General features: G+C 44.8%; 1 protein-coding gene across 4 annotated transcripts in view; it reads right to left on the bottom strand.

Annotated features, from left to right (window-relative positions):
• Positions 1-21,153, bottom strand: part of Dip2a (disco interacting protein 2 homolog A) — an 80,611-nt gene that overhangs the window by 33,874 nt on the left and 25,584 nt on the right. For 3 of the 4 annotated variants that reach the window (XM_041634738.1, XM_041634736.1, XM_041634737.1), the window contains 12 exons: positions 21,033-21,152; positions 19,460-19,687; positions 14,032-14,160; positions 11,068-11,187; positions 9,309-9,506; positions 7,117-7,208; positions 5,345-5,455; positions 2,727-2,850; positions 2,326-2,435; positions 1,833-1,935; positions 316-380; positions 73-166 (listed from right to left, as the gene is read on the bottom strand). In XM_041634738.1, coding sequence (XP_041490672.1) covers positions 73-166; positions 316-380; positions 1,833-1,935; positions 2,326-2,435; positions 2,727-2,850; positions 5,345-5,455; positions 7,117-7,208; positions 9,309-9,506; positions 11,068-11,187; positions 14,032-14,160; positions 19,460-19,687; positions 21,033-21,152 — 1,494 coding nt within the window. The remainder of the gene's footprint in view (positions 1-72; positions 167-315; positions 381-1,832; positions 1,936-2,325; positions 2,436-2,726; positions 2,851-5,344; positions 5,456-7,116; positions 7,209-9,308; positions 9,507-11,067; positions 11,188-14,031; positions 14,161-19,459; positions 19,688-21,032; position 21,153) is intronic. The other variant, XM_041634739.1, reaches the window with a different exon arrangement.

The following is a 21,153-nucleotide window of genomic DNA, read 5'->3' as shown; positions in this document are numbered from 1 at the left end:
TAATTATTAAAGATCAGCTCAGAGACAATTCTTTAAAGAAAGTTGAAACGAGTAATGGAAGCTTTCTGCTACCTTTGTAGGAACACACTTTCTGAATCCAGGAGAGTGGGTTGACCTTCATCAGCGCATATGGGATGCTGATGACGTGCATCCTATTCATGACACTCTGCAAAAGAGAAACGGGCCGGCTCAGAGGAAAGCAGGATCCATCGGTGCCACGACAAGCAAACCAAACCCAACAAACTGGCATGGCAGCATTTCACGGGCTTGGCGCATCTCTTGTTCCCACCCCAATCACTAGCAAACAACACTCACTGTTAAGACTCCATGCCACAAACCAGCATCCCTTTTGAAGTCCAGCACATTCGTTAATGTTTCAGCTGAAAGCGGACACAGAAAGTTAAACTGATGAACAGCTCTTTTTAAGTTCTGCCCACTTCTAGAGCGGTCCCAAGAAGAGTGCATAACCGGCACACCAGAGCTTAAGGAAACAGACACAGCACTTCCGGACACCATGCACCAGTTCACACCAAGCTAAACTGTCTGTGCAGATGACTGGAAACACAGCTCTGGACTGGAGGAGAGAACCATGCCGATCTTCAGTTCAAAAGCACAAGGAACACTACACATACTATGTACATACTACATACAGGAGAAGCTACGGAAAGGTCATCGCAGGACCTCATCATTCTCAGTGGCCACCTCTCAGAGTCAAGAGACAGGATAACAAACTGCCATGGACACTCTTATTTCTCAGCTTCCTACCCAGAACCCACTTCTCACACCCACAGTCTGCAGTCTTCCTTGCACAAAGCAGTGGCATGCAAGCCAGAAACATTGTTGCACTATGAATGACAATCTCCCTGTCCTTGTTAGCTGAAGAGCCAAATTAAGAGGCCATGATGGAAATGATTAGCACTAAGTCTAAAGAACTAATACGAGTTGGCTTTATAGTTCTAACTTTATTTTGAAGATTTATTTATTTATTTAGTATACGGTGCTCTGCCTGCAGGCCTGAAGAGGGCGCCAGATCTCATCATGGATGGTTGTGAGCCACCATGTGGTTACTGGGAATTGAACTCGGGTCCTCTGGAAGAGCAGCCAGTGTTCTTAACCACTGAGCCATCTCTCCAGCCCTAGAGTTCTAACTTTTAAAAGTCATTAACGTGCCTGAAATCCTCCTCCAAATCTCCACAAAGTTTTTCTAACTATGTCCACAAACTAACCCTTGAGATTAAACATTCACATTTTATGTATTTAAATATGTCATTTAGTTTTACCTTTTGCTCAATTTCAGTTTGTAATGTAAGAAAACTACTATGAGTTCAATTTTAGATTTTAAAATAATATATTTCCTATTGATCCCCTAAACATACGCAATTATTACCTAGTAATATAAAATAATATGAGTTTAAAATTTAAAGTAAATGGGGGCTGCTTTTTAACAAAGATAATATAAGATCCTAAAAATTATACTTAAGCATTTGCATGCATGATTGCTCAGGCCACAAATACATTTACTGAAAGTGAACACAGTCGCAGCAAAGGATGTCTTTTTATAACGCACAATGCACTGCCCTTCAGTTCATCCACAACTGATCCAGCCCATTATGCATCAATGAACCACTGGTGCACAAGGCTCACACGCCATAAATTCTGAAGAGGGGCACCTTATACCCCCCAGTCCTGCACAAGCTAAGACTTTCTCCCAAGGGTACCAGGAGAAGCTGTACCCCCTGCTGGGGGCAGCTGCATTAAAAGTTAATGTGCTCTGCACAGCAACAGATGCCTAGCAGGCAGCAAGAGCTGCAACCCTGAATGTACGACCTTACCTTCCATGTATCCGCATGCCTGGGTCAGCGCCTGGCACTGTGCCAGCAGCGATGAATGGGATACGGTGACCCCTACCGTGCTGCCTTCTTTGCTGGTTTTATACTGTAAAATTTCAAGGAAGAAAAATAGCAATATATATTTCTGCAACCACACCAGACAGAGGAGGCTGAGGACTCTGAAGAAGAAGCAGGTGGAGTCCTCTCTCTCTTATTACCATCCAAAGCCTTCTAGCCTAGCTCTTAAGGGACCTGGAGGAGCGCTCACAGCTGCATCCTGCCTGCCTGCATCCTAGGGAGGAAAATTAGGGATGAGTCAGGTCAGAGGGAAACCTGAAACGACCCAAGTAAGGTTCCATGTGACACTTTATACATCTGGGGTAGATGTGAGACAGGAACACTTGGTCTGAAGACGATTAAGTAGTTATCTGTCTTATAATAACCAGGCCCAAGCCGAGAGGGATGTTATCTGCGCACCAAATGAGCATGTCCTTACTTCAATGTAGGCAGTCCCGGACCCTGTGTCCTGGGCCAGTGGATACCAGTCTTTGGGAGGCTTGGTCAGATGCTTCCCATCAATCACCAGCCAGGCAAGGGGAGGCCAACCTATGACAGTAAACAGGATGGGGGGAAGGCAGTCAGAAGGCTTTGCTCCACATGTGGAACCTGTGCCCAAGAGGCAGTCACCAGCCCCGGGGCTGTGGGGGTCAAGTTTTATTTCCATTTCCTTTTACTTAAATAGATATGCTTAGGGCAAAACACATGAAAATACTCAATCACGAAAGCCTTGAGTAAGTATCACTTTTGCTAAAGAGCCACCAGGCTCGTGGGGTTTTCTGCACAGCATGCCTAGAAGGCAAAGCCAGAACACAGACCTCCTGAGCCTGGGAACCTCACCTTTAAAAGTCGCCACCTCTCCTGTTGGTGCTTTGGGCAGGCCCTTCTGGCAAGCATCTGTGGTCAGGGCCAGGGTCACACCACAGCTGCCCAGGAGAAACCCAACCTGCTGGCTGCCTGCGTCCTGCAGAAGACAGAGCAATGGCAGCAGAGGTGGAGGGGACAAAAGCACTGACCTTCAGAAAACTTACAAAATCGTCCAGGCTTATCACTGGCAGGTGATTTTATTATCGTGGAAATAAGACAATTGTCTTGAAATTTAGAGAGCATTTTTTTTTGTTTTACTTACAGTGAAATATAAAGGTCTGGATAGTGGATTAATTTCTTAAAGCTTATTCTTATAAGTGAAATTTGTAAACATTTTAGTTAATGCTACACAACAGCAGTGTACACTGAAGCACATTAGGCAGTCCCGGACCCTGTGTCCTGGGCCAGTGGATACCAGTCTTTGAGAGGCTTGGTCAGATGCTTCCCATCAGTCACCAGCCAGGGGAGGGGAGGTGTGCCCCATCACACTCACACTGCAACAACACCACACAGACGGCTCTGCAGGTGTGCCCATCACACTCACACTGCACACAACACCACACAGACGGCTCTGCAGGTGTGCCCATCACACTCACACTGCACACAACACCACACAGATGACTGCAGGTGTGCCCATCACACTCACACTGCACACAACACCACACAGACGGCTCTGCAGGTGTGCCCATCACAGTCACACTGCACACAACACCACACAGACGGCTCTGCAGGTGTGCCCCATCACACTCACACTGCAACAACACCACACAGATGACTGCAGGTGTGCCCATCACACTCACACTGTACACAACACCACACAGACGGCTCTGCAGGTGTGCCCATCACAGCACACAGAAGGCTCTGCAGGTGTGCCCATCACACTCACAGAAGGCTCTGCAGGTGTGCCCATCACACTCACACTGCACACAACACCACACAGATGACTGCAGGTGTGCCCATCACACTTACACTGCACACAACACCACACAGATGACTGCAGGTGTGCCCATCACACTCACACTGCACACAACACCACACAGACGGCTCTGCAGGTGTGCCCATCACAGCACACAGAAGGCTCTGCAGGTGTGCCCATCACACTCACAGAAGGCTCTGCAGGTGTGCCCATCACACTCACACTGCAACAACACCACACAGACGGCTCTGCAGGTGTGCCCATCACACTCACACTGCACACAACACCACACAGATGACTGCAGGTGTGCCCATCACACTCACACTGTACACAACACCACACAGATGACTGCAGGTGTGCCCATCACACTCACACTGCACACAACACCACACAGATGACTGCAGGTGTGCCCATCACAGCACACAGAAGGCTCTGCAGGTGTGCCCATCACACTCACAGAAGGCTCTGCAGGTGTGCCCATCACACTCACACTGCAACAACACCACACAGACGGCTCTGCAGGTGTGCCCCATCACACTCACACTGCAACAACACCACACAGACGGCTCTGCAGGTGTGCCCATCACACTCACACTGCACACAACACCACACAGACGGCTCTGCAGGTGTGCCCATCACACTCACACTGCAACAACACCACACAGACGGCTCTGCAGGTGTGCCCATCACACTCACACTGTGCGTAACAACACTGCACAGACTACTCTGCAGGTGTGCCCATCACACTCACACTGCACACAACACCACACAGACGGCTCTGCAGGTGTGCCCATCACAGCACACAGAAGGCTCTGCAGGTGTGCCCATCACAGTCACTCTGTGCATAACAACACCTTCCCTTCACTCAGATCTCCTTTTATGCATGACCTGCAATTGCCATCATTTCCTTCAAGCTTAACAAATCTTGAGTTTTCTCTCTAAGAATCATTGTACTCTGTGCCTGGTCATCACACTAGACCCCGGGAGATACACAGGTCTTACTTATGTATTTCACTTTTGGGATTCTTGAACGTTTATTATTCATAAAGTTCATGTTGACAACTGCATGAATATAGAAAATAAGTGGACAGAAATGCTGGATTTTCTAGAACACGTGACTATTCTGCTCAGTATTTTTCAATAATCAGACTACTGATATTCATATCTGAAATGGTATAGCCATCGAGAGCAACCTAGTCCCTCACATTGCCAACTTATGAGTGAGAAACTGCCTGCCACGTAAGTGAACAAGAAATGCATGAGAACTCCTGTCCTGTTTATTTGACGTTACAATTAATTCAATAAATAAAACCCCAGAAAAGCTTGTCGAGTCACAAATGCTGTTCATTGGAGGACAAAACACTCATGTTTTCTTTTGGGAAATTCAGACAGATGCAATGACAGCTCTGCCCACCTAAGCACAGCGTCTGTGGGCAATGACAGCTGTGCCCACTGGAGAGCAGCGTCTGTGGGAAATGACAGCTGTGTCCACGCGAGAGCAGCGTTTGTGGGCAAACTCCTAGCTGCTCTCTATGGCCCTGGGAGGCCTGTTAGAGCCTTGCCCCGTGCAAGCACCTGCTTAAGCCAGCACCCCAGTGTGAGGAGGAAGCTAGTCACCCTGCACCCACAGAGACCTGCAGGGGCACTGCGTCCTGGGCCTGATCCACTTCTGTACCTTTCTTGTCAGTGGTACTTCTATAGGGACAGGAACCAGCTCTGCCAGGAGACACCCATAAAATGCAACCATGAACATTACAGGGTCACTATTTGGAAACACAAGTGCCACCTACAAGAAGAAAGCAACAAAAACTGTGAGGCTCAGGAATGATTGAGACTTTTCATCTTTTAGAATTTCTGTTAGTTAAAGAATAGATAATTTATGGGGTTTTTTTTCACATTTACTTCAGAAAACCTAATTTTGATCAAGGATACATAGAGATAACCTGTCTCAAAGAAAATCTGATGTCAAAATTCATTCTTGCCCTTCAAATTTCCTCATTCATGTAACTTTGAGTAAGCAGTTGTAGGTGGCAGCCTTTACTACACTCGGAACAAAAACATTTAGAGCTGTAGGCCAAGGCCTTTCAATGCATGCAGACTGAGCCAGATCTCACACCCATCCGCTGACAGGCACTGACATCCACAGCCCCATCACCAGGTTTGGTGGCGAGTGTCATAACCTACTATGTCAACTTGCTCGTCCAATTTTTTTGAAATACTTCTTCCCTTGCATTCTATTTTTTTTTTAATATTTAGGTGTCTAATTTGTTTCCTATAATCATATAAATCTTTATTTGGGTTCACCATAATCCCAACTGTCACTAAAAAATATTATCTGAGCAGGGCAGTGGGGGCACACGCCTTTAATCCCAGCACTCTGGAGGCAAGCGGAGCTCTGTGAGCATGAGGCCAGCCTTGTCTACAGATCAGGACAGCCAGGGCTACACAGAGAAACTCTGACAAAAAAAAAAAAAGAGAGAGAGAGAATTGCAAGACCCAGATATAATAACTGGTCTTGTGATCATTCTGGATTAAGCCAGAATAGCACTTAACTGAGAGCTTTGAGACGACAACAGTGGCTTACCTTAGCCCTCAACTTGTAAGACAAAATTTAAGCTGTATCTATTTACCTTCATTTTGTACTTCCGGTTTACAAGCTGCATATCTACCAAGTTTGTTGACAAGAAACCCTTTCCTCCTAAAGATGATTTAACAGTGGATGCCTCAGCTATAATTGTAAGACAAGACATTTGGTAAAGAAAGGGTGTTTGGGGGGAATCCACTCTGCAGAGGGATGTTTATGCACTCTGGACATTATCATAGCAGCTTGAGTTTTCTAGCTGACTGGTAGGAAACTGAACTCAGGACCTCTGGAAGAGCAGCCAGTGCTCTTAACCTCTGAGCCCTCTCTCCGGCCCTAGAAACCTTGTTGTGTGTACCTAGTTTTCTGTTTTCCTCCTTCCTTTCTCATTCAGCCTGTCTTCTCTCTGCTTTGTCTGTGAGCAGTTTTAAACAGGGAACAGAGCTCACACGACAGAGGAAAGCACTGAATGGTTCCTGGAATTCTCATGATCTTGTCAATCGACACTTTCCTGTTGGAGGGCTGCTAGCAAGACACCCCACTTTGATCGTCTTCTCCCAACTTCCGCCCTGACCTCCTGGTAACTAGGGGTAAACTCTCTTCAGCCTGCCTGGAGCAGTTCGATCCACCAGAGCGTCCTCCGACGACAGCAATCCTCCACCCTGACTCTGTATCTAGTAATCCACATTAGCCACACGTGCTGGCTGCTGAGCCCTTGGTGTGACATCATTCTTAGCACAGGTTTTTCCCATTTCTAATGTTAAACTGTAATTCTAAACAACTGATAGAACACCAATTTCAATTAAGATATATATTTAGGTCTCGATTTTGACTCATCCCAATACAGTTACAGTCTCACTACTTACTCTGTCTCCAGGCTTAAGTAGCGCTTCATTCTTACTGGTCAGTTTATTAAGTAGTGTATACGCTAACTTTAAACTCCGACTCCAAAGTTTGCCTAAAATAAAACAAAAGTAACAGCAATGTTAATTTGTAAGAATCTAACAGCTAACATTTAATGCAGGAGCACATGTCCTATATATATATATGTCCATTTCTCTATCAGTAGATTCAGTTTCCAGCTATTAACTGTTTAGTACAATATTGCCAGGACCATCACAGCTTCTTTAAAAAAAAAATCCTAAAGTTATTTTTATTTATACAAATGGGGTTTGACTACAAAAACCAGTCAGCAAAAAGGTCATACTACATATATGTATGTATGCAGAGTATGTATAACTTCTAAGGAACGTGATCACATTTCACACTGCTTTTTCCAACTAACAGCTCATTGTAGGCATAGTCTTATAATTTAAGCGCTCATTAATGACATCATTGGAGTGGTAAACATCAAGATGAGTTATATCTTCTTCTCTGCTGTGTACTTGGGAGAGCCCTTGGTACAGAACGTGACAGCTGCCAAGGACCATGCTGCCCCGCATGGTGAGCAGTTGCTGTGCTCAGCACCCAGACCTGATGAGCCCTCAAAAATAAAAGGCTTCACTGAGAAAGGAGAGAGGGGGGTGTAGGGGTTGGCATGTGTCTGCAGAAAGGCAAGGGTACTGATGGGTAGAGACCCCGGAGTCCACTGCTAACACCCACTGTAGCTTCAACTTCACTGTCCACATTATCTCAAAGAAGAAACACAGATGCCAGCTAGACCCCTTCAGTTCTTGTGCAGTCTGGCAGCCACGCTCCCTTTCTGAACGAATGCTCACATGTAAATAACACTGAAGTAGGTGCTATGCTGACATGTGTGAACAGAGACCTGAGATACCAATGAGAAAAAATTCAACTCCAAACACTGTTTCAGGCTGCCTTAAAGGTCAATTTGGAATATTAATAATACATGCACATTTCCCAGAATCTAGCTGTCTGTCATAAATAATGCTTCATGACCAAGTCAGTTTTACCCCGGGAATACAATCTCTGAGATTATCAACATAATTTGCCATGTTAATGAAATAAAAATGAAAAATAAAGTAATAATCTCAAAAGGTGGATGAGAATTAATAATGATTCACAATTTTAAATGACTATACCAGATTTAACGACGGATGAGGGGAAACCAAGTCCCTTAATGAGCTAAGGGTGTCATTAAAAGCCAGACGGGAGCTGTCACAGCCACGTTAGACACTACAGACCTTCCTCTGAGCAGAGGCAAGGCGGGGACATCCGCTGCAACATCAGACTCAACATTCCACACAGAGCAGTAAGAGGGTAGCAAAGGTAAAATAACTGGAAATAAAACTGCTCTTTGCGGATGCTGTGGTTATGTTCTTCAAGGATCTTTTATAATTAACTCAGTAAGGCTGCCAGATTTATCAACACGCAAACACCATTTAACTTTTAAAGACAGAACAAAAGGTACAATACCATTTAAATATTTAAGACTTAAGTGTCACAAGAAACACACAAGGCTCTCCATGGAAAATGATAAATCTGACAACCCAAATTCAATCCCTAGAACCCGCATGGTGGAAAGAAAGGAATGACTTCCACAAGCCGTCCTCGGACCTCCGTGTGGATGCCCCGAGAAGCATGTGCACACGTGCACACACACAGGTAAAAAAGAAAGAAGAATTATAACACATTATTGATAACAAAGTCTCAAATATGCAAAGGTGGTAATTCTCAAATAGATTCAAAGCCATGTCCACCAAGGTCTGAGATTCAGAGATACCCAACAAGCTACTTCTAAACCGGACCCTGAAATACATGGACTGCACACAGCTAAGATGCCCTCTGAGAAAAGAGAGGAAGATTCTCAGGTGTCAGAACTTGTTACAGAAAGCTATGACATCAAGAGTGTGGCAGGGCAGGTGTGGGTGATCCATGCCTCTCATCCCAGCACTCAGGAGGCAGAGGCAGGTCTGGTCTACAGATCGAGTTTCAGGACAGCCGGGGCTACAAGGTAAGACTCTGTCTCAAGTGCAAAGACAAAAAAGGTGTTCCATCTCGGCGCACTTCTGTGCTCTATGATGTGCACCAATACTGCGTGGCCCATACGCAACAGTACGAGGTAAACAGGACACACCATGCGCCTGCTGATACTTGCCATAGGTGAGGGTGTAGGTGGCCTTCCCCGCTGTGTCCAAGGCAGTCAGACAGGGGGCTTTGGGCTGGGTTGTGCCCCAGAGCTGCAGCGCAGCCAGCAGAGATGGTGGCCCCGAAGTCCCCACCGACAGAGGCTCTCCCTTCAGCACTGCCATCTGATCTCCCTCAGGTTTGGGCTGATTTGGATCTGGCTGCTGAACTATAAAGCAACATCAAGATTTTAAACCTGACATTTGAGAGTGCTGTGCACACATCTGTTTACTAACGACTGTACTTTGTGGTCTCACATTGTAGTCAAACTTATAAAAAAAAATGATAGTAATCTGATTAGATTTTGTTTTCCATCATTGCAGCCACAGACACATTAATGAAAGGGCTAAAGGAAAGTTGGTTAGTGACAATAATTTGGAGACAAAACCTACTTGCCATTCTATTAACCACAAAGCCATCTGATAAAGCTGACCACAGGACAGCATTTCTGCTTTCCTCCCTGGGGGATGCACTGTGGTATGGGGAACCCTGCAGCTCCAAAGCAGAGCAGGAAGGCTTTATAGAGCCTGAGAAACAGGTCCTAGAGACTGGCTCACTTCAGATCATGTGAGCAGAACCAACTCTGCAGTCAGGCAGCAAACCCACCAGCACTGGGGCTAGAGAGACCACTAGGCGGTTAAGAACATAATTGCTCTTAGGTCTCAGATCCATTAACTCCAGTACCAGGGAAGCAGATGCCCTCTTCTGACCTCTGTAGGAACCAACCACACACATGGTACATATACACATATGTACCAGGCAAAATATTCACACATAAAATAAAGTGAATAAGCTTAATAATTTAAAACAATCACCAGCATTATTTGAGAGGAGAACTGGCCCAGTGTTCAATAAAACTGCTCTACAGGCCGTGGGCACAGCTTAGTGGTAGACTACTTAGCTACGTGTGTGAGGCCTGGGATCAGTTTCCAACCTAGGCTGGGGTGGGGGCAGGACTTTTCTTTCCAACAGCCCTGATGTAAAGAGAAAAGAGGAAACTGCTGGCTGAGCGTGGTTGTACCCACCTGCAATCCCAGCTCCAGAAAGACTGGGGAAGTTAGGAAAATTGCAAGTTTAGGCTAGGGTGAGCCCTCTGCCCCCCAAAAGACTAAGGATCAGCTGTACAGTGACTGTTGCCTGCACCACACACACACACGCACAAGCACAAATATGCACACACACACACAAGCATGAACACACACATACATACGCATACACATGAACACAACATACACACTCATATACATGTGCACACATGCACTAACACTGCCTTATTTCTCTTGTTTTTTGCTAGTTTTCTTTTAAGAAATAAATCTACACTCTTTCTTTTCTAAATAAATACTCATTTATAAATGAGGACCTAAAATTTGGAAAAGAAGTCAAAGGTAAGTTAAAAATCAAATGCTTTATTTAAATCTGTAGAAGTTCGGGTTTAAAGTTTAAATCAAAATTTAGATAATCTGAAAGAAAAGTTTAACTAATCTAAATTAAACAAAATATAGGCCGGACTGGATGCACAGAGAAACGCTACATCGCTTTAATCTGAGCCCTAAATTTCCTACTGCTCGTGTACTGGAAGCAGTCAGTGTGGCTCCCCACTGCACATGCTGACCCGTATTTCACTGTGTCACATCACACAGTAACTCACAGGAAATACACAGCTGCCTGCATCCAGTCTTGGTGACCACAGTAGTCACAAAAACATGGAAGACCAAGTCAGAGAACACTACCTTCCAATAATTCCTCGAAGTCATCCACAAAGAACTCCTTCAGCGGAGGGCGTTTTGGCCTCTTCAGGGTATTCAGGAGCTGCTGGATTTTGGAGGACACCCTGCTGTTCACGGGCACACCTGTCAAGGGAAGAGCAGAGAAGAGGAAGCTATGTGATGCCACACCCACCGGAGCATGCACTGGGTGGGAGGTTTAACGACAAACTGTTAAGTGTAGCAGATCTGCAAATCCAGCCAGGCACTGCCTGTCAGTCACTGTATACTCTACTAATCCATTTGACAATGGTACAGAAGAACTTCGGGTGACTGTCCAGGCAAGGAGATGTCTCTGTCAATTCTAGAGTATTGGAAGTTGCTTACAATTATATTCTGGGGTCTTTGGTGGAGTTGAATATAGAGAGTTATAGTTATAGTTTTCCTTTGTTATGATAAAAGATAAATTAGATATGAAACTTTAGACTCACAAAGAAATATTGTAACTAAAATTCTTGCATACCTATTTTGTTATATGTAATTTTACTATGTCCAAGTTAAAACCTTCCTTTTTATTTAGACAGAAAAGGAGAGATGATGTGGGAAGTCCTTCTGCATATGTGATGCTTTTATTAGTTAATGAATAAAACTGTTTGGCCAATGGCTTAGCAGAGTAAAGCCAGGCAGGAAATCAGAACAGAGATAGAGAGAGTAGGCAGAATCAGAGAGATGCCATGTAGCTGCCTAAGAAGCAAGAAGTAACAAACCACGAGGCTTGTTGTAAAACAGACAATAATAGAAATGAATTAATTTAAGATGTAAGAGTCAGTTAATAAGAATCCTGAGCTAGCAGGCCAGTGTTGTAAATACCATAGTTTTCGTGTGATTATTCGGGTCTGGGAGGCTGGGAAACAAAAGGGCAGACTCCGACTACAAGCTACCTTAAATCCAATCAGACTGGTTATTCCCATAACATTAATGCCACTATTACACCAGTGGGCAAGACTTGCCAGGTCAGTAATTATTTTAGCTTGCAGGGTTCACAGGTAGATCAGATTGTTGATAAATTTTCTCTCCCAGGAGAATACCTTCCAGCACTGTAAAAACTGGCCAAAAGGGATAAAAAAAAAAAACCCTACAGGTTGGTAATATCTTAATTTTTCTATGTCCTATGACTAAAGTATGTGGCACCTTCAACAATAGGGTCTTACCCTCCTATGAATTTCTGGATGAGTTTATTTCTGAAAACAATTCACTAAGATTTTCATAAGAATTATATGATGAATTTATAGAGTGCTTTGGGTAATCCTAATTTAACTCAACATAATTTGAAACTGATCCTTCTGTGATGGCTGTATATCTTGCTACTTCACTGAAGCTATTTATTAATTATATCTGTATGAATGCATTTATCTTTTGGAATTGCACAGACAAGATCATATCATCTACAAACAGGGACAGCTTTACTTCCTCCTTTACAGTTTGGATACCTTTTGTTTACCTTTCTCTGCTTGGTTTCTCTGGCTAAGGTTTCCACTTCTCACTTCTTTGTGGAGTAGAAGTGCAGATAAAGTAGGAATCCTTGCTGAGCCTCACCGTGCTGTATCCTGATCCACGCCACGAGACACTCTAAACTGCCTTGGTCTTCCGAGAGCTTGCTTTCAGCTTGTCTCTCTACTGTCTTGTCTTGTGTGTGGGTATTAAGGTTCAATCTTATATATATTATTTCTTTCCTTCTACTTTAGATTTATTTTGTTCTTTTCTGCTTAAGGAAACTTTTAGAAGCCTGAGTTCAGACATTTTTATTTTCTAATATTGTTATTTAAAGCTCTAAATCCCAATCCTCAGCTGCCCAAGGAACTAACTGGGAACCTCATCTTGGGCACTTGGGAGCCCCTCTAGGGTCAAATCTCTTGCCCACCCTAAAGTGGCTCCCTTAACTAAGAATTGTGGTTCCGTGCTCCCCTATCCACCTTTCCTTTATCCCAATTCTCCTGATTCCCCAAGTCCCCCCTCCTTCCCTTCAATGACCCTATCCTAGAGCAATATTGACGAATATCTTGCATATCATCATAGAACCTTCATCTGGTGATGGATAGAGATAGAGACAGAGACCCACACATGAGCACTGGACTGAACTCCCAAGGTCCCACTGAGGAGCAGAAGGAGGGAGAACATGAGCAAAGAAGTCAGGACCACGAGGCGTGCACCCACCCACTGAGACAGTGGAGCTGATCTACTGGGAGCTCACCAAGGCCAGCTGGACTGTGACCGAAAAAGCATGGGATAAAACCGGACTCTCTGAACATGGCGAACAATGAGGGCTGATGAGACGCCAAGGACAATGGCACGGGGTTTTGATCCTACTTAATGTGCTGGCTTTGTGGAAGCCTAGCCAGTTTGGATGTTCACCTTCCTAGATATGGACGGAGGGGGGAGGACCTAGGACTTACCACAGGGCAGGGAACCCGGACTGCTCTGTAGACTGGAGAGGGAGGGGGAGAGGAGTGGGGGGAGGGGGAGAAGGGTGGGAGGAGGGGGAGAAGGGTGGGAGGAGGGGGAGGGAAATGGGAGGCTGGGAGGAGGTGGAAACTTGTTTTTTGTTTATGTTTTTTTTCCTTCTTTTCTTAATAAAAAATAAATAAATAAATAAAGCTCTAAATCCCCTCCAAATATCCTTCACTAAGTCTGCACCAACCTCAAAGGCTGGCACCCAGCTTGCCATGGCAACTCTGAGAATAGGAACTTTCCATAGCTGCTTATTTCCCTTCTCCAAAACTGGAAGGGGGAGCTGTTTCCTAGTTATTTCCAGTTATTCTTCTACATGATGTTTTCTATGGTAACATTCACTGCACACTGTTTTCTGTTTATTTGCACAGAAGAATCATAGAAGTCTGACTTAATTAGAGAAAGGGACAAGACAAAGGCGATGTCAAATATCACAGAGAGAACCTGTTGCTGTTTCAGAAGAGCAAGAGAAGCGGCTCTTACCACCCGCAGTTTCCAGCACGGTCCTGCCATGCCCTCGAGGAACACCTCTCACAGACGCCACCTGCGGACGCTCATAGTGGGAGTGCTCCGCCAGCCCCGTGGTGACATCGGGTGGGGCAGAGTGAAGATCTGATGTTTGAAAAACATACCCGAATAACAGTGATTAGTTCAGCAAGCAGTAAGTGTCTCTCCAAACCTGCCAGTCTAGAGTTTCACTGTCTGAGCTCTAAGCAAGGGATTAATTATGCTATCCTGAAAGTTTGTTTTCCTGGCTAAACAAAGGCTGCAGGGCCCTATACACCCCAACATGCACCATGTAGAAATGTGTGCACGTGTTGGGAGGCGTCTCAGTTCAACTCCTTAAAAGACAGACACAGAGTGCTTGCCTCGAAAGCACTAAAGACACACCTAGAACCACCAACTCTATCACAAAGTGCACAGAAAATTTGTTTATTAACACAACAGTCTAACAAGATCTTAGCTGGAAAGTTTCTCTTGAGGAAACAAATTTAATTTGAAATAAAACGCTACTACATGTTTTTTGTTACACTGTGGAGAAACAACGAGCCTTGTAACTTCCCTAAAAGTAGGCTGGATGCTATGAAGACATCATCTTTGTAGGTCTAAGAATAAAAGTACATACCCAGGGGATGGGAAGATGGTTCAGCAATTAAGAGCACTTGTGGACCCAGATTCAGTGCCCAGCACCCAAGTGGCAGCTCACAACTTTGTGTAACTCTAGTTCAAGAGAATCCAGTGCCATCTCCTGGCCTTCCTGAGTACTGCATTCCCAAAAGGCATATACATATACGCAGGCAAAACATTCATACATATAAAATAAAAACATATCTTTAAAAAAATACAAAATTAGACAGGCATTAAATAAGCCTTTAATAACAGTACCTTAGGAGACAGGGGCAGGCAGATCTCTCTAAATTTAAGGCTATCCTAGTATATACAGCAAGCTCTAGGCTAGCCAGAGATATATGTTGAGACCCTGTGTCTGAACAATTTTAAAAACTTAACTACAAAAACTAAGTGTCCCATATACTAGTTAAAAATTCCTGCAATGATCCTGATACACCTATAAGTGATGCACACCTACAAGTCCAACTATCTGGGCGGCAGAGACAGAAGGGTCCCAAGCTCAAGGTCAGTCTGTGTAGCGTGGCACAGCCCCATCTCAAACGATCAAAATACTTTAAAAACTAAAAGACCACAACCAACTTAATGTATAATCAATTAATGCTACATTTAAAACAGAGTACATAAGACACAAATTATTCCTTTCATTCTCTCAGCATAATTTTTTTTTATTTTCATCGAACAGTACTTTGACCCGTTCCAGGTACTGACTGTAAGTTGGCAGGAACTCTCATTCCTATTGGTCCTAACACTATGAAAGAATGGCAATGGGACAGCTGTTGAATGTGGTGCTGTACCACACACTGAATGTGACCGCTAACGCAGTGAGCTTGTGTGTGGTGGAGGCTGGTGATCTGCAGTATTTAAATCACTGTGAGGCTCACTATGGGGCTCTTAACACTCCGATGTTTCCATTCTGACTGCCGAGCACTTCATCAACCTAGATAAAATTCAAAGCTAGACCTGAATGTGTAGAGAGAAAGAAACTGCACAGGAACAAAACATAAACTTACTTCTTATAAGACAGAATACACTTAAAAAAAAAAAACACTCTGAAACTTCAGTGACAGTTTTCACGCCCCTTCTTGAAAAGGCCTGGGGATGAGCAGACTAGAATTAGTCTGTCTCTCAGGAAGATGTTTCAGTTTGTAAGGAAACATCGTGTGCTTCCAAACCACACAAAAAGAATAATGATTTTAAAGCAGATGTAGAAAGAAGATAACTTATATACTACAAAGTAGTTTTGTAAACAGCAACATAATACTAAACCTTGCAAGGGGCAGTGGTGGCGCATGCCTTTAATACTAGCACTTGTGAGGCAGAGGCAGGCGGATCTCAGAGTTCAAAGCCAGTCTGGTCTACAGAGCAAGTTCCAGGGCTAGTTGAGCCTATGCAGAGAAACTTTGTCCTAAAACAAAAATCTCTGCTTTTAAAACTATCCCTAACCAGGCAATGGTGGTACACACCTTTAATACCAGAACTAGGTAGGCAGAGACAGGCGGATCTCTGTGAGTTTGAGACCAGCTTGATCTACAGAGCGAGTTCCAGGACAGGCTCCAAAAGCTACAGAGAAACCCTGTTTCAAAAAACAAAAACAAAAACAAAAAAACGAAAAAAAAAACAAACAAACCCACAAACAAAAAAAACCAAACAAATAAAAACTATCCCTAAAAGCATTGTTTTTTAATACAGTTTATATCTATGTCAAAATATTTAAAGCATTTTATGTTCTTAATCCAAAAACTGAAACTAATGCTTAAAAAATACCCTTACCTAATAAGATCCATTTCAAATTTTTTATTTAATATATTATTATTTTTTTAAGATTTATTTATTATGCATAGAGTGTTCTGCCTACATGTATGCCTGCAGGCCAGAAAAGGGTACCAGATCTCATACAGATGGCTGTGAGCCATTATGTGGTTGCTGGGTATTGAATTCAGGACCTCTGGAAGAGCAGGGAGTGCACTTAACCATTGAGCCATCTCTCCAGCCCCCAATATATTTTCTTTGTCCTTCTGAAGTTCATCTATCTGGAGTTAGAAGCAAAATGATGGTTTTGTAACGAGGGCGGGGAGGGTGCGTACAACCTGAGTATCTATCCCCTGTGCCAATGACCTAAAGCTTTAGATTTCAGAAATCAGAGTAGCACAAATCTGGGACACTTACACACTCCACTACTTAAGCACTCCTCACCGAAACCTTGAAATGTTCCAACATGCTGTCTACATTTTGGATTAGGGGTTAAGGAAGATAAACATGTATTTGGAAATCCAGTTAAGAGCCAATGGGATGGCTCAGTGAATAGAAAGAAGCACTTGCCACACAAGCCTTCTGACCTGAGTTCAACTCCCAGAACACACAATAGAAGGAGGGACCCGGCTTCCACAGACACATGCATGTGACCACACACACAAAGTAACAAAGCGCTGGTGGGCTGGGTCCACAGGTAAAGGCAACGTCCACCAAGCCTTACAACCTGAGTTCAACCCCCAGATGAAAAGAGGATGGAAAGAGAAGAACCAACTTCTCCAACCACAATCTGTGCACCACGGTGCCCTCACACACATGCGCACAAAATAAAAAACTTTAAATGTATTTAAAATTAAAAGAATAAATAAATTTAGAAATAAAGTTAACTGTGCTCTTTAATAATAACTCAATAGCATATCAAAACTACATTTGCAGTAAGGTAATAGAATCCAAGTTGAGATCTTTTTTTTGAAACTGAGTAGAATCAAACAGAACATCTATGCTAGGCCAAGCAAGTGAGAAAGGAAAAGGGGCCCTCACAGCACAGCTGCGGGAGACAGGATGGATCGTCTGCCAACACAGGCGGCAAAGCTACCTTAAAATACCCAGAGTCGTCCTCTTCGGAGAATGGACACAGCTAACTCAGCTAACTCCAACACACACTGGAGGGTTCTTGTTAAGACATCCGTAGCACAACCACGGGAGCCGTTAGGGTTGCGAGCTATGGCTTGCTTGGCATGCTAGGCATGACCCAGAAGTAAAGTTGTCAGTGACAAGCTCTAATGCAGTGTCCTGTCCCCTTAGGAGGAGCCTCACAGAGCAGAGGCAAGGGATGAGCGTGACTCAGTGGGTAAGAAAGCAGCTGGGGAAGCATGAGGCCCTGAGTTCGAATCCCAGGACCCACATGAAAAGCAGGGATGGACATGACTATAATCCCAGCACTGAGTCTTCTGGGGCTTGCTGGCAACAGGACAAGGGTTAGTGAGAGAGCCTGCCTCAAGGGAAAAGGGCAGATAGAGCAAGACAGTCAAGTGTTCTTGTCTGACCTCCCCACAAGCCTATAGAGATGTGTGTATATGTGTGTGCACACACACAGTTGAATATATAAGTATAAAACAAAAACTACACAAAAGCCTCCAGATAAACAGGAAAGCACAGCACTGGCTGCCTTCCTGTTCCCGGTCCAGACTGTCAGATTCCTGGAGGAAAGGTAGGCCACAGTTATCAGCCGCACGGGAAGGGAGTGCCACCCACGGCTGCCCTGGGCGGCTGTTTCATGATGCCTATCTACTCCTGCTGCAGCTCTTCATGCGGCTGCTGTGGGTGAGAAGCGCGGTGTGGCAGGGGAGCCACATGTTCCCACCTGACACACCAGGCAGAGTAAAGCAGATGTGAGCAGAAAGACAGGAATCCTATAGCAACTCACACAGGAGAAAATCAAAGAGCTATACTGACAAGCCCCACAGAGGACGCTGAGACAAACCACAGGCTACTGGAAGAAACATGGCCATTCACCTTCATCCAGCCAGCCCCCCAAACTTGACCTGAGAAGAACTCAGAACAGGGTCCCAGCACCATCTACAGTGGCTTATAGAAACCCTAACTGCTCTATCAAATAGCCCAGACACATTGCAAGTGCTCAGCACCCCAGACCCTGACTGCTCCAAGCAGTCTTGATCCACTGCAAGTGCTCACCACCCCAGGTCCAGCCAAGAAGAAAAGAAAATGAGGCACCAGCAACACTGGGACCAGCGCTCTTCCCCGCTGTGTGATCCCTGCAAGCTACGCTCACTTTTTTTTTTTTTTTTAATTTTCTTCATCTGGGAAAATGAGGGTGAGCCTTTAATATGGACTACATTTAAGGAACGAGAACATGAATGCCTGTGGGCTTCCCACACAGCTAATCACACAACTACTGCTTACACGCAGGGCTTCAAATGGCTCACGGTGTCACTTCTTTCTAAGATGACTGTCATCTAAAAGCTCGTGACTAAGAAGACACCTGTATCTCTGAGCCTGGTTTTGACTGACGTCTCAGGACCCGTGCACAAGGACAGCTGACAGTCCTTACAGCCACACATACAAAGAGCCACAGGAAGGACAGTGACTAGAGCCAGGCCCAGGGTGGCCGTTACCATCACCTGGAAATCAGGAAAACAGGACGTCAAGAGAACAGCCTGTTGCTGAAGACTGGGGCACACCCCACCAGCCTGACACTGCCAGGTCACAGAATTACAGAATTGCTTCTGTCCCGAAAGGACACATTTCAGATAAGAAAGAGGTGGATCTGGATGGAGCCAAAAATTTAGCAAGAGAGCCATTCTGTTCAAGTTAATCTGGGTGCCAAGCTATCCAAGTGTGACCCCATTGTGTCAAACGCGATTATTAAAAGCCGAAAACCAGCTGATATCGCAAGCAGACAAGGCACCATGTGACATCTGGCTCATGACCTCAGTCACTTGACAGCAGTCCTCTGTCCCAGGCACTCCTGACCCTGCCCGATCTGCGGGGCCAGGCAGCTGTTACTGACCTACGTGGGTGTGGGCCGTGAGGCCTGTAAGCGCAGTGGTGGCACCGGGAGCAGCAGCAGGTCTCCCTCCCGGGTGGGATGAAGTGGAGGATGCAGAGGATGAGGTGGACGAGCCCTGAATGACCCTGTCGAGCCAGGGCTCGATGCTGGAATGGCTCTGGAGCAGAGTGGAGGTGAGTCGCCCCGGTCGCCGCAAAGAGCCCTCATCTTCTGAGGCAGATGACGTGTCTGTGATTGAAATAACGACGAGAAGCATGATGTAGGGATGGGTCAAGAGAGGGAGAGGCCTCTTACTCGTCTCCAGGCCTGAAGCACAGTGCTACCCCATGTGACAAGTGGGCACCTTAAAGATCACCTTCAGATGAGAACATAAGAAGTCCTACTCTTGGGAAGTGATTCCATGAGTGCCAACGTCCCCACAGAGGCCTTGGCCACAGGATCTTATACACTAAGAATGGAAACAGCGTTTTGTCCCCTAAACCTAGGAAATCCCAACTGGAATGTGCTTAGTGAGTGTCCAGCACTCACCGCTGTCCGTCCACACAGCCTAAGATCACATCCACACAGCAGCATGGCGCAGCCGCAGCCCACACCTAATAGCCTAGCCTGTGTATGGATGCCGCAGCCCTGCGGGTGTTATGGGAGACTGCGGCCCTGGCTACATCTATGTGCAGAGGGAAAGCAAGAGAAGTAACTCTGGGAAGGATTCCTTCCGCAACATAATTGCTTCCGCTCATAAAATTATTTGTGAACTAAGGTTCCATCAAGTCAGCACACCTCTATTTTATTACAGTTATTAAAACATTTTTTATTGTTGGACAGTGCCTATAGTGTTATTGATAGAAACAGTAATATGACACTAATTTCTGAAGACCTTGTCCAACAATAAACTTTTCTTGAGAGGGAAGAAGCACCCACTGAGCAGCCAGTCACCTTGCAAAGCCCGCATATGCCATCTTAGCGGATCCAAGCGCGTCAAGCCTAACTGACGGTCAGCACGTTTAGACTTGGTGACATGAGGGGCATCTATGGAAATGCATGGATGAAGCCACCAGACATCAGCAGCTCAGTCCGGCTCAGCAGGACGTTAAGAAACCTATCTACACATTTTCATTTCCAGAAGTAACAACAAATGAAAAAACATACCCGACCCTCCAAATAAGCATCTTAAGTGGCCCCAGTGGAGACCTGGCTTGGAGGTCAGCTGCACAACAGTCAAAGGGCACGAATTAGAATAAGTTTAAAATTCAGTTCCTTTAGTTTGCACTCCACGAAGTGCCTGTTTTAGGCTCATCTCTTTACTAAAAGGTATAAATACCATCTTAGTTTTTTTAAAAAGTAAAACCCATACAAAAATGTCACAATAATATAAATATTCACTTGGATAAGAAAAATATCAGAAAAATACAGATTCTTAGGTGAGGAATATGCACATATGTAAACTTTTTAATTTCTACATTTCTCAAACTTGTATTACAGGTTACAGGGTATTCCAATTCAATGAAAATAAATATTATAGCACCAGGTCTACGACACACTCATAAAAATCCATCCTGAAACCATTTATCAGTACCTGGGGGAGTATAGGTTTCCACGGACGAGTGCACAAGGACAGACCGTCTTTTTGAAGGCATCGGCATCTTCCGCTCTTTGTATTTGGCCAAAGCTGCTTGCACGGCTTCTGTGTGGACATC

The sequence above is a fragment of the Microtus oregoni genome, unplaced genomic scaffold, assembly GCF_018167655.1.
Source record: "Microtus oregoni isolate MIOR12 unplaced genomic scaffold, Mior012 000046F_ref0000063, whole genome shotgun sequence".
NCBI lineage: Eukaryota > Metazoa > Chordata > Mammalia > Rodentia > Cricetidae > Microtus > Microtus oregoni.
This window is presented reverse-complemented; position numbering and strand designations above follow the sequence as displayed.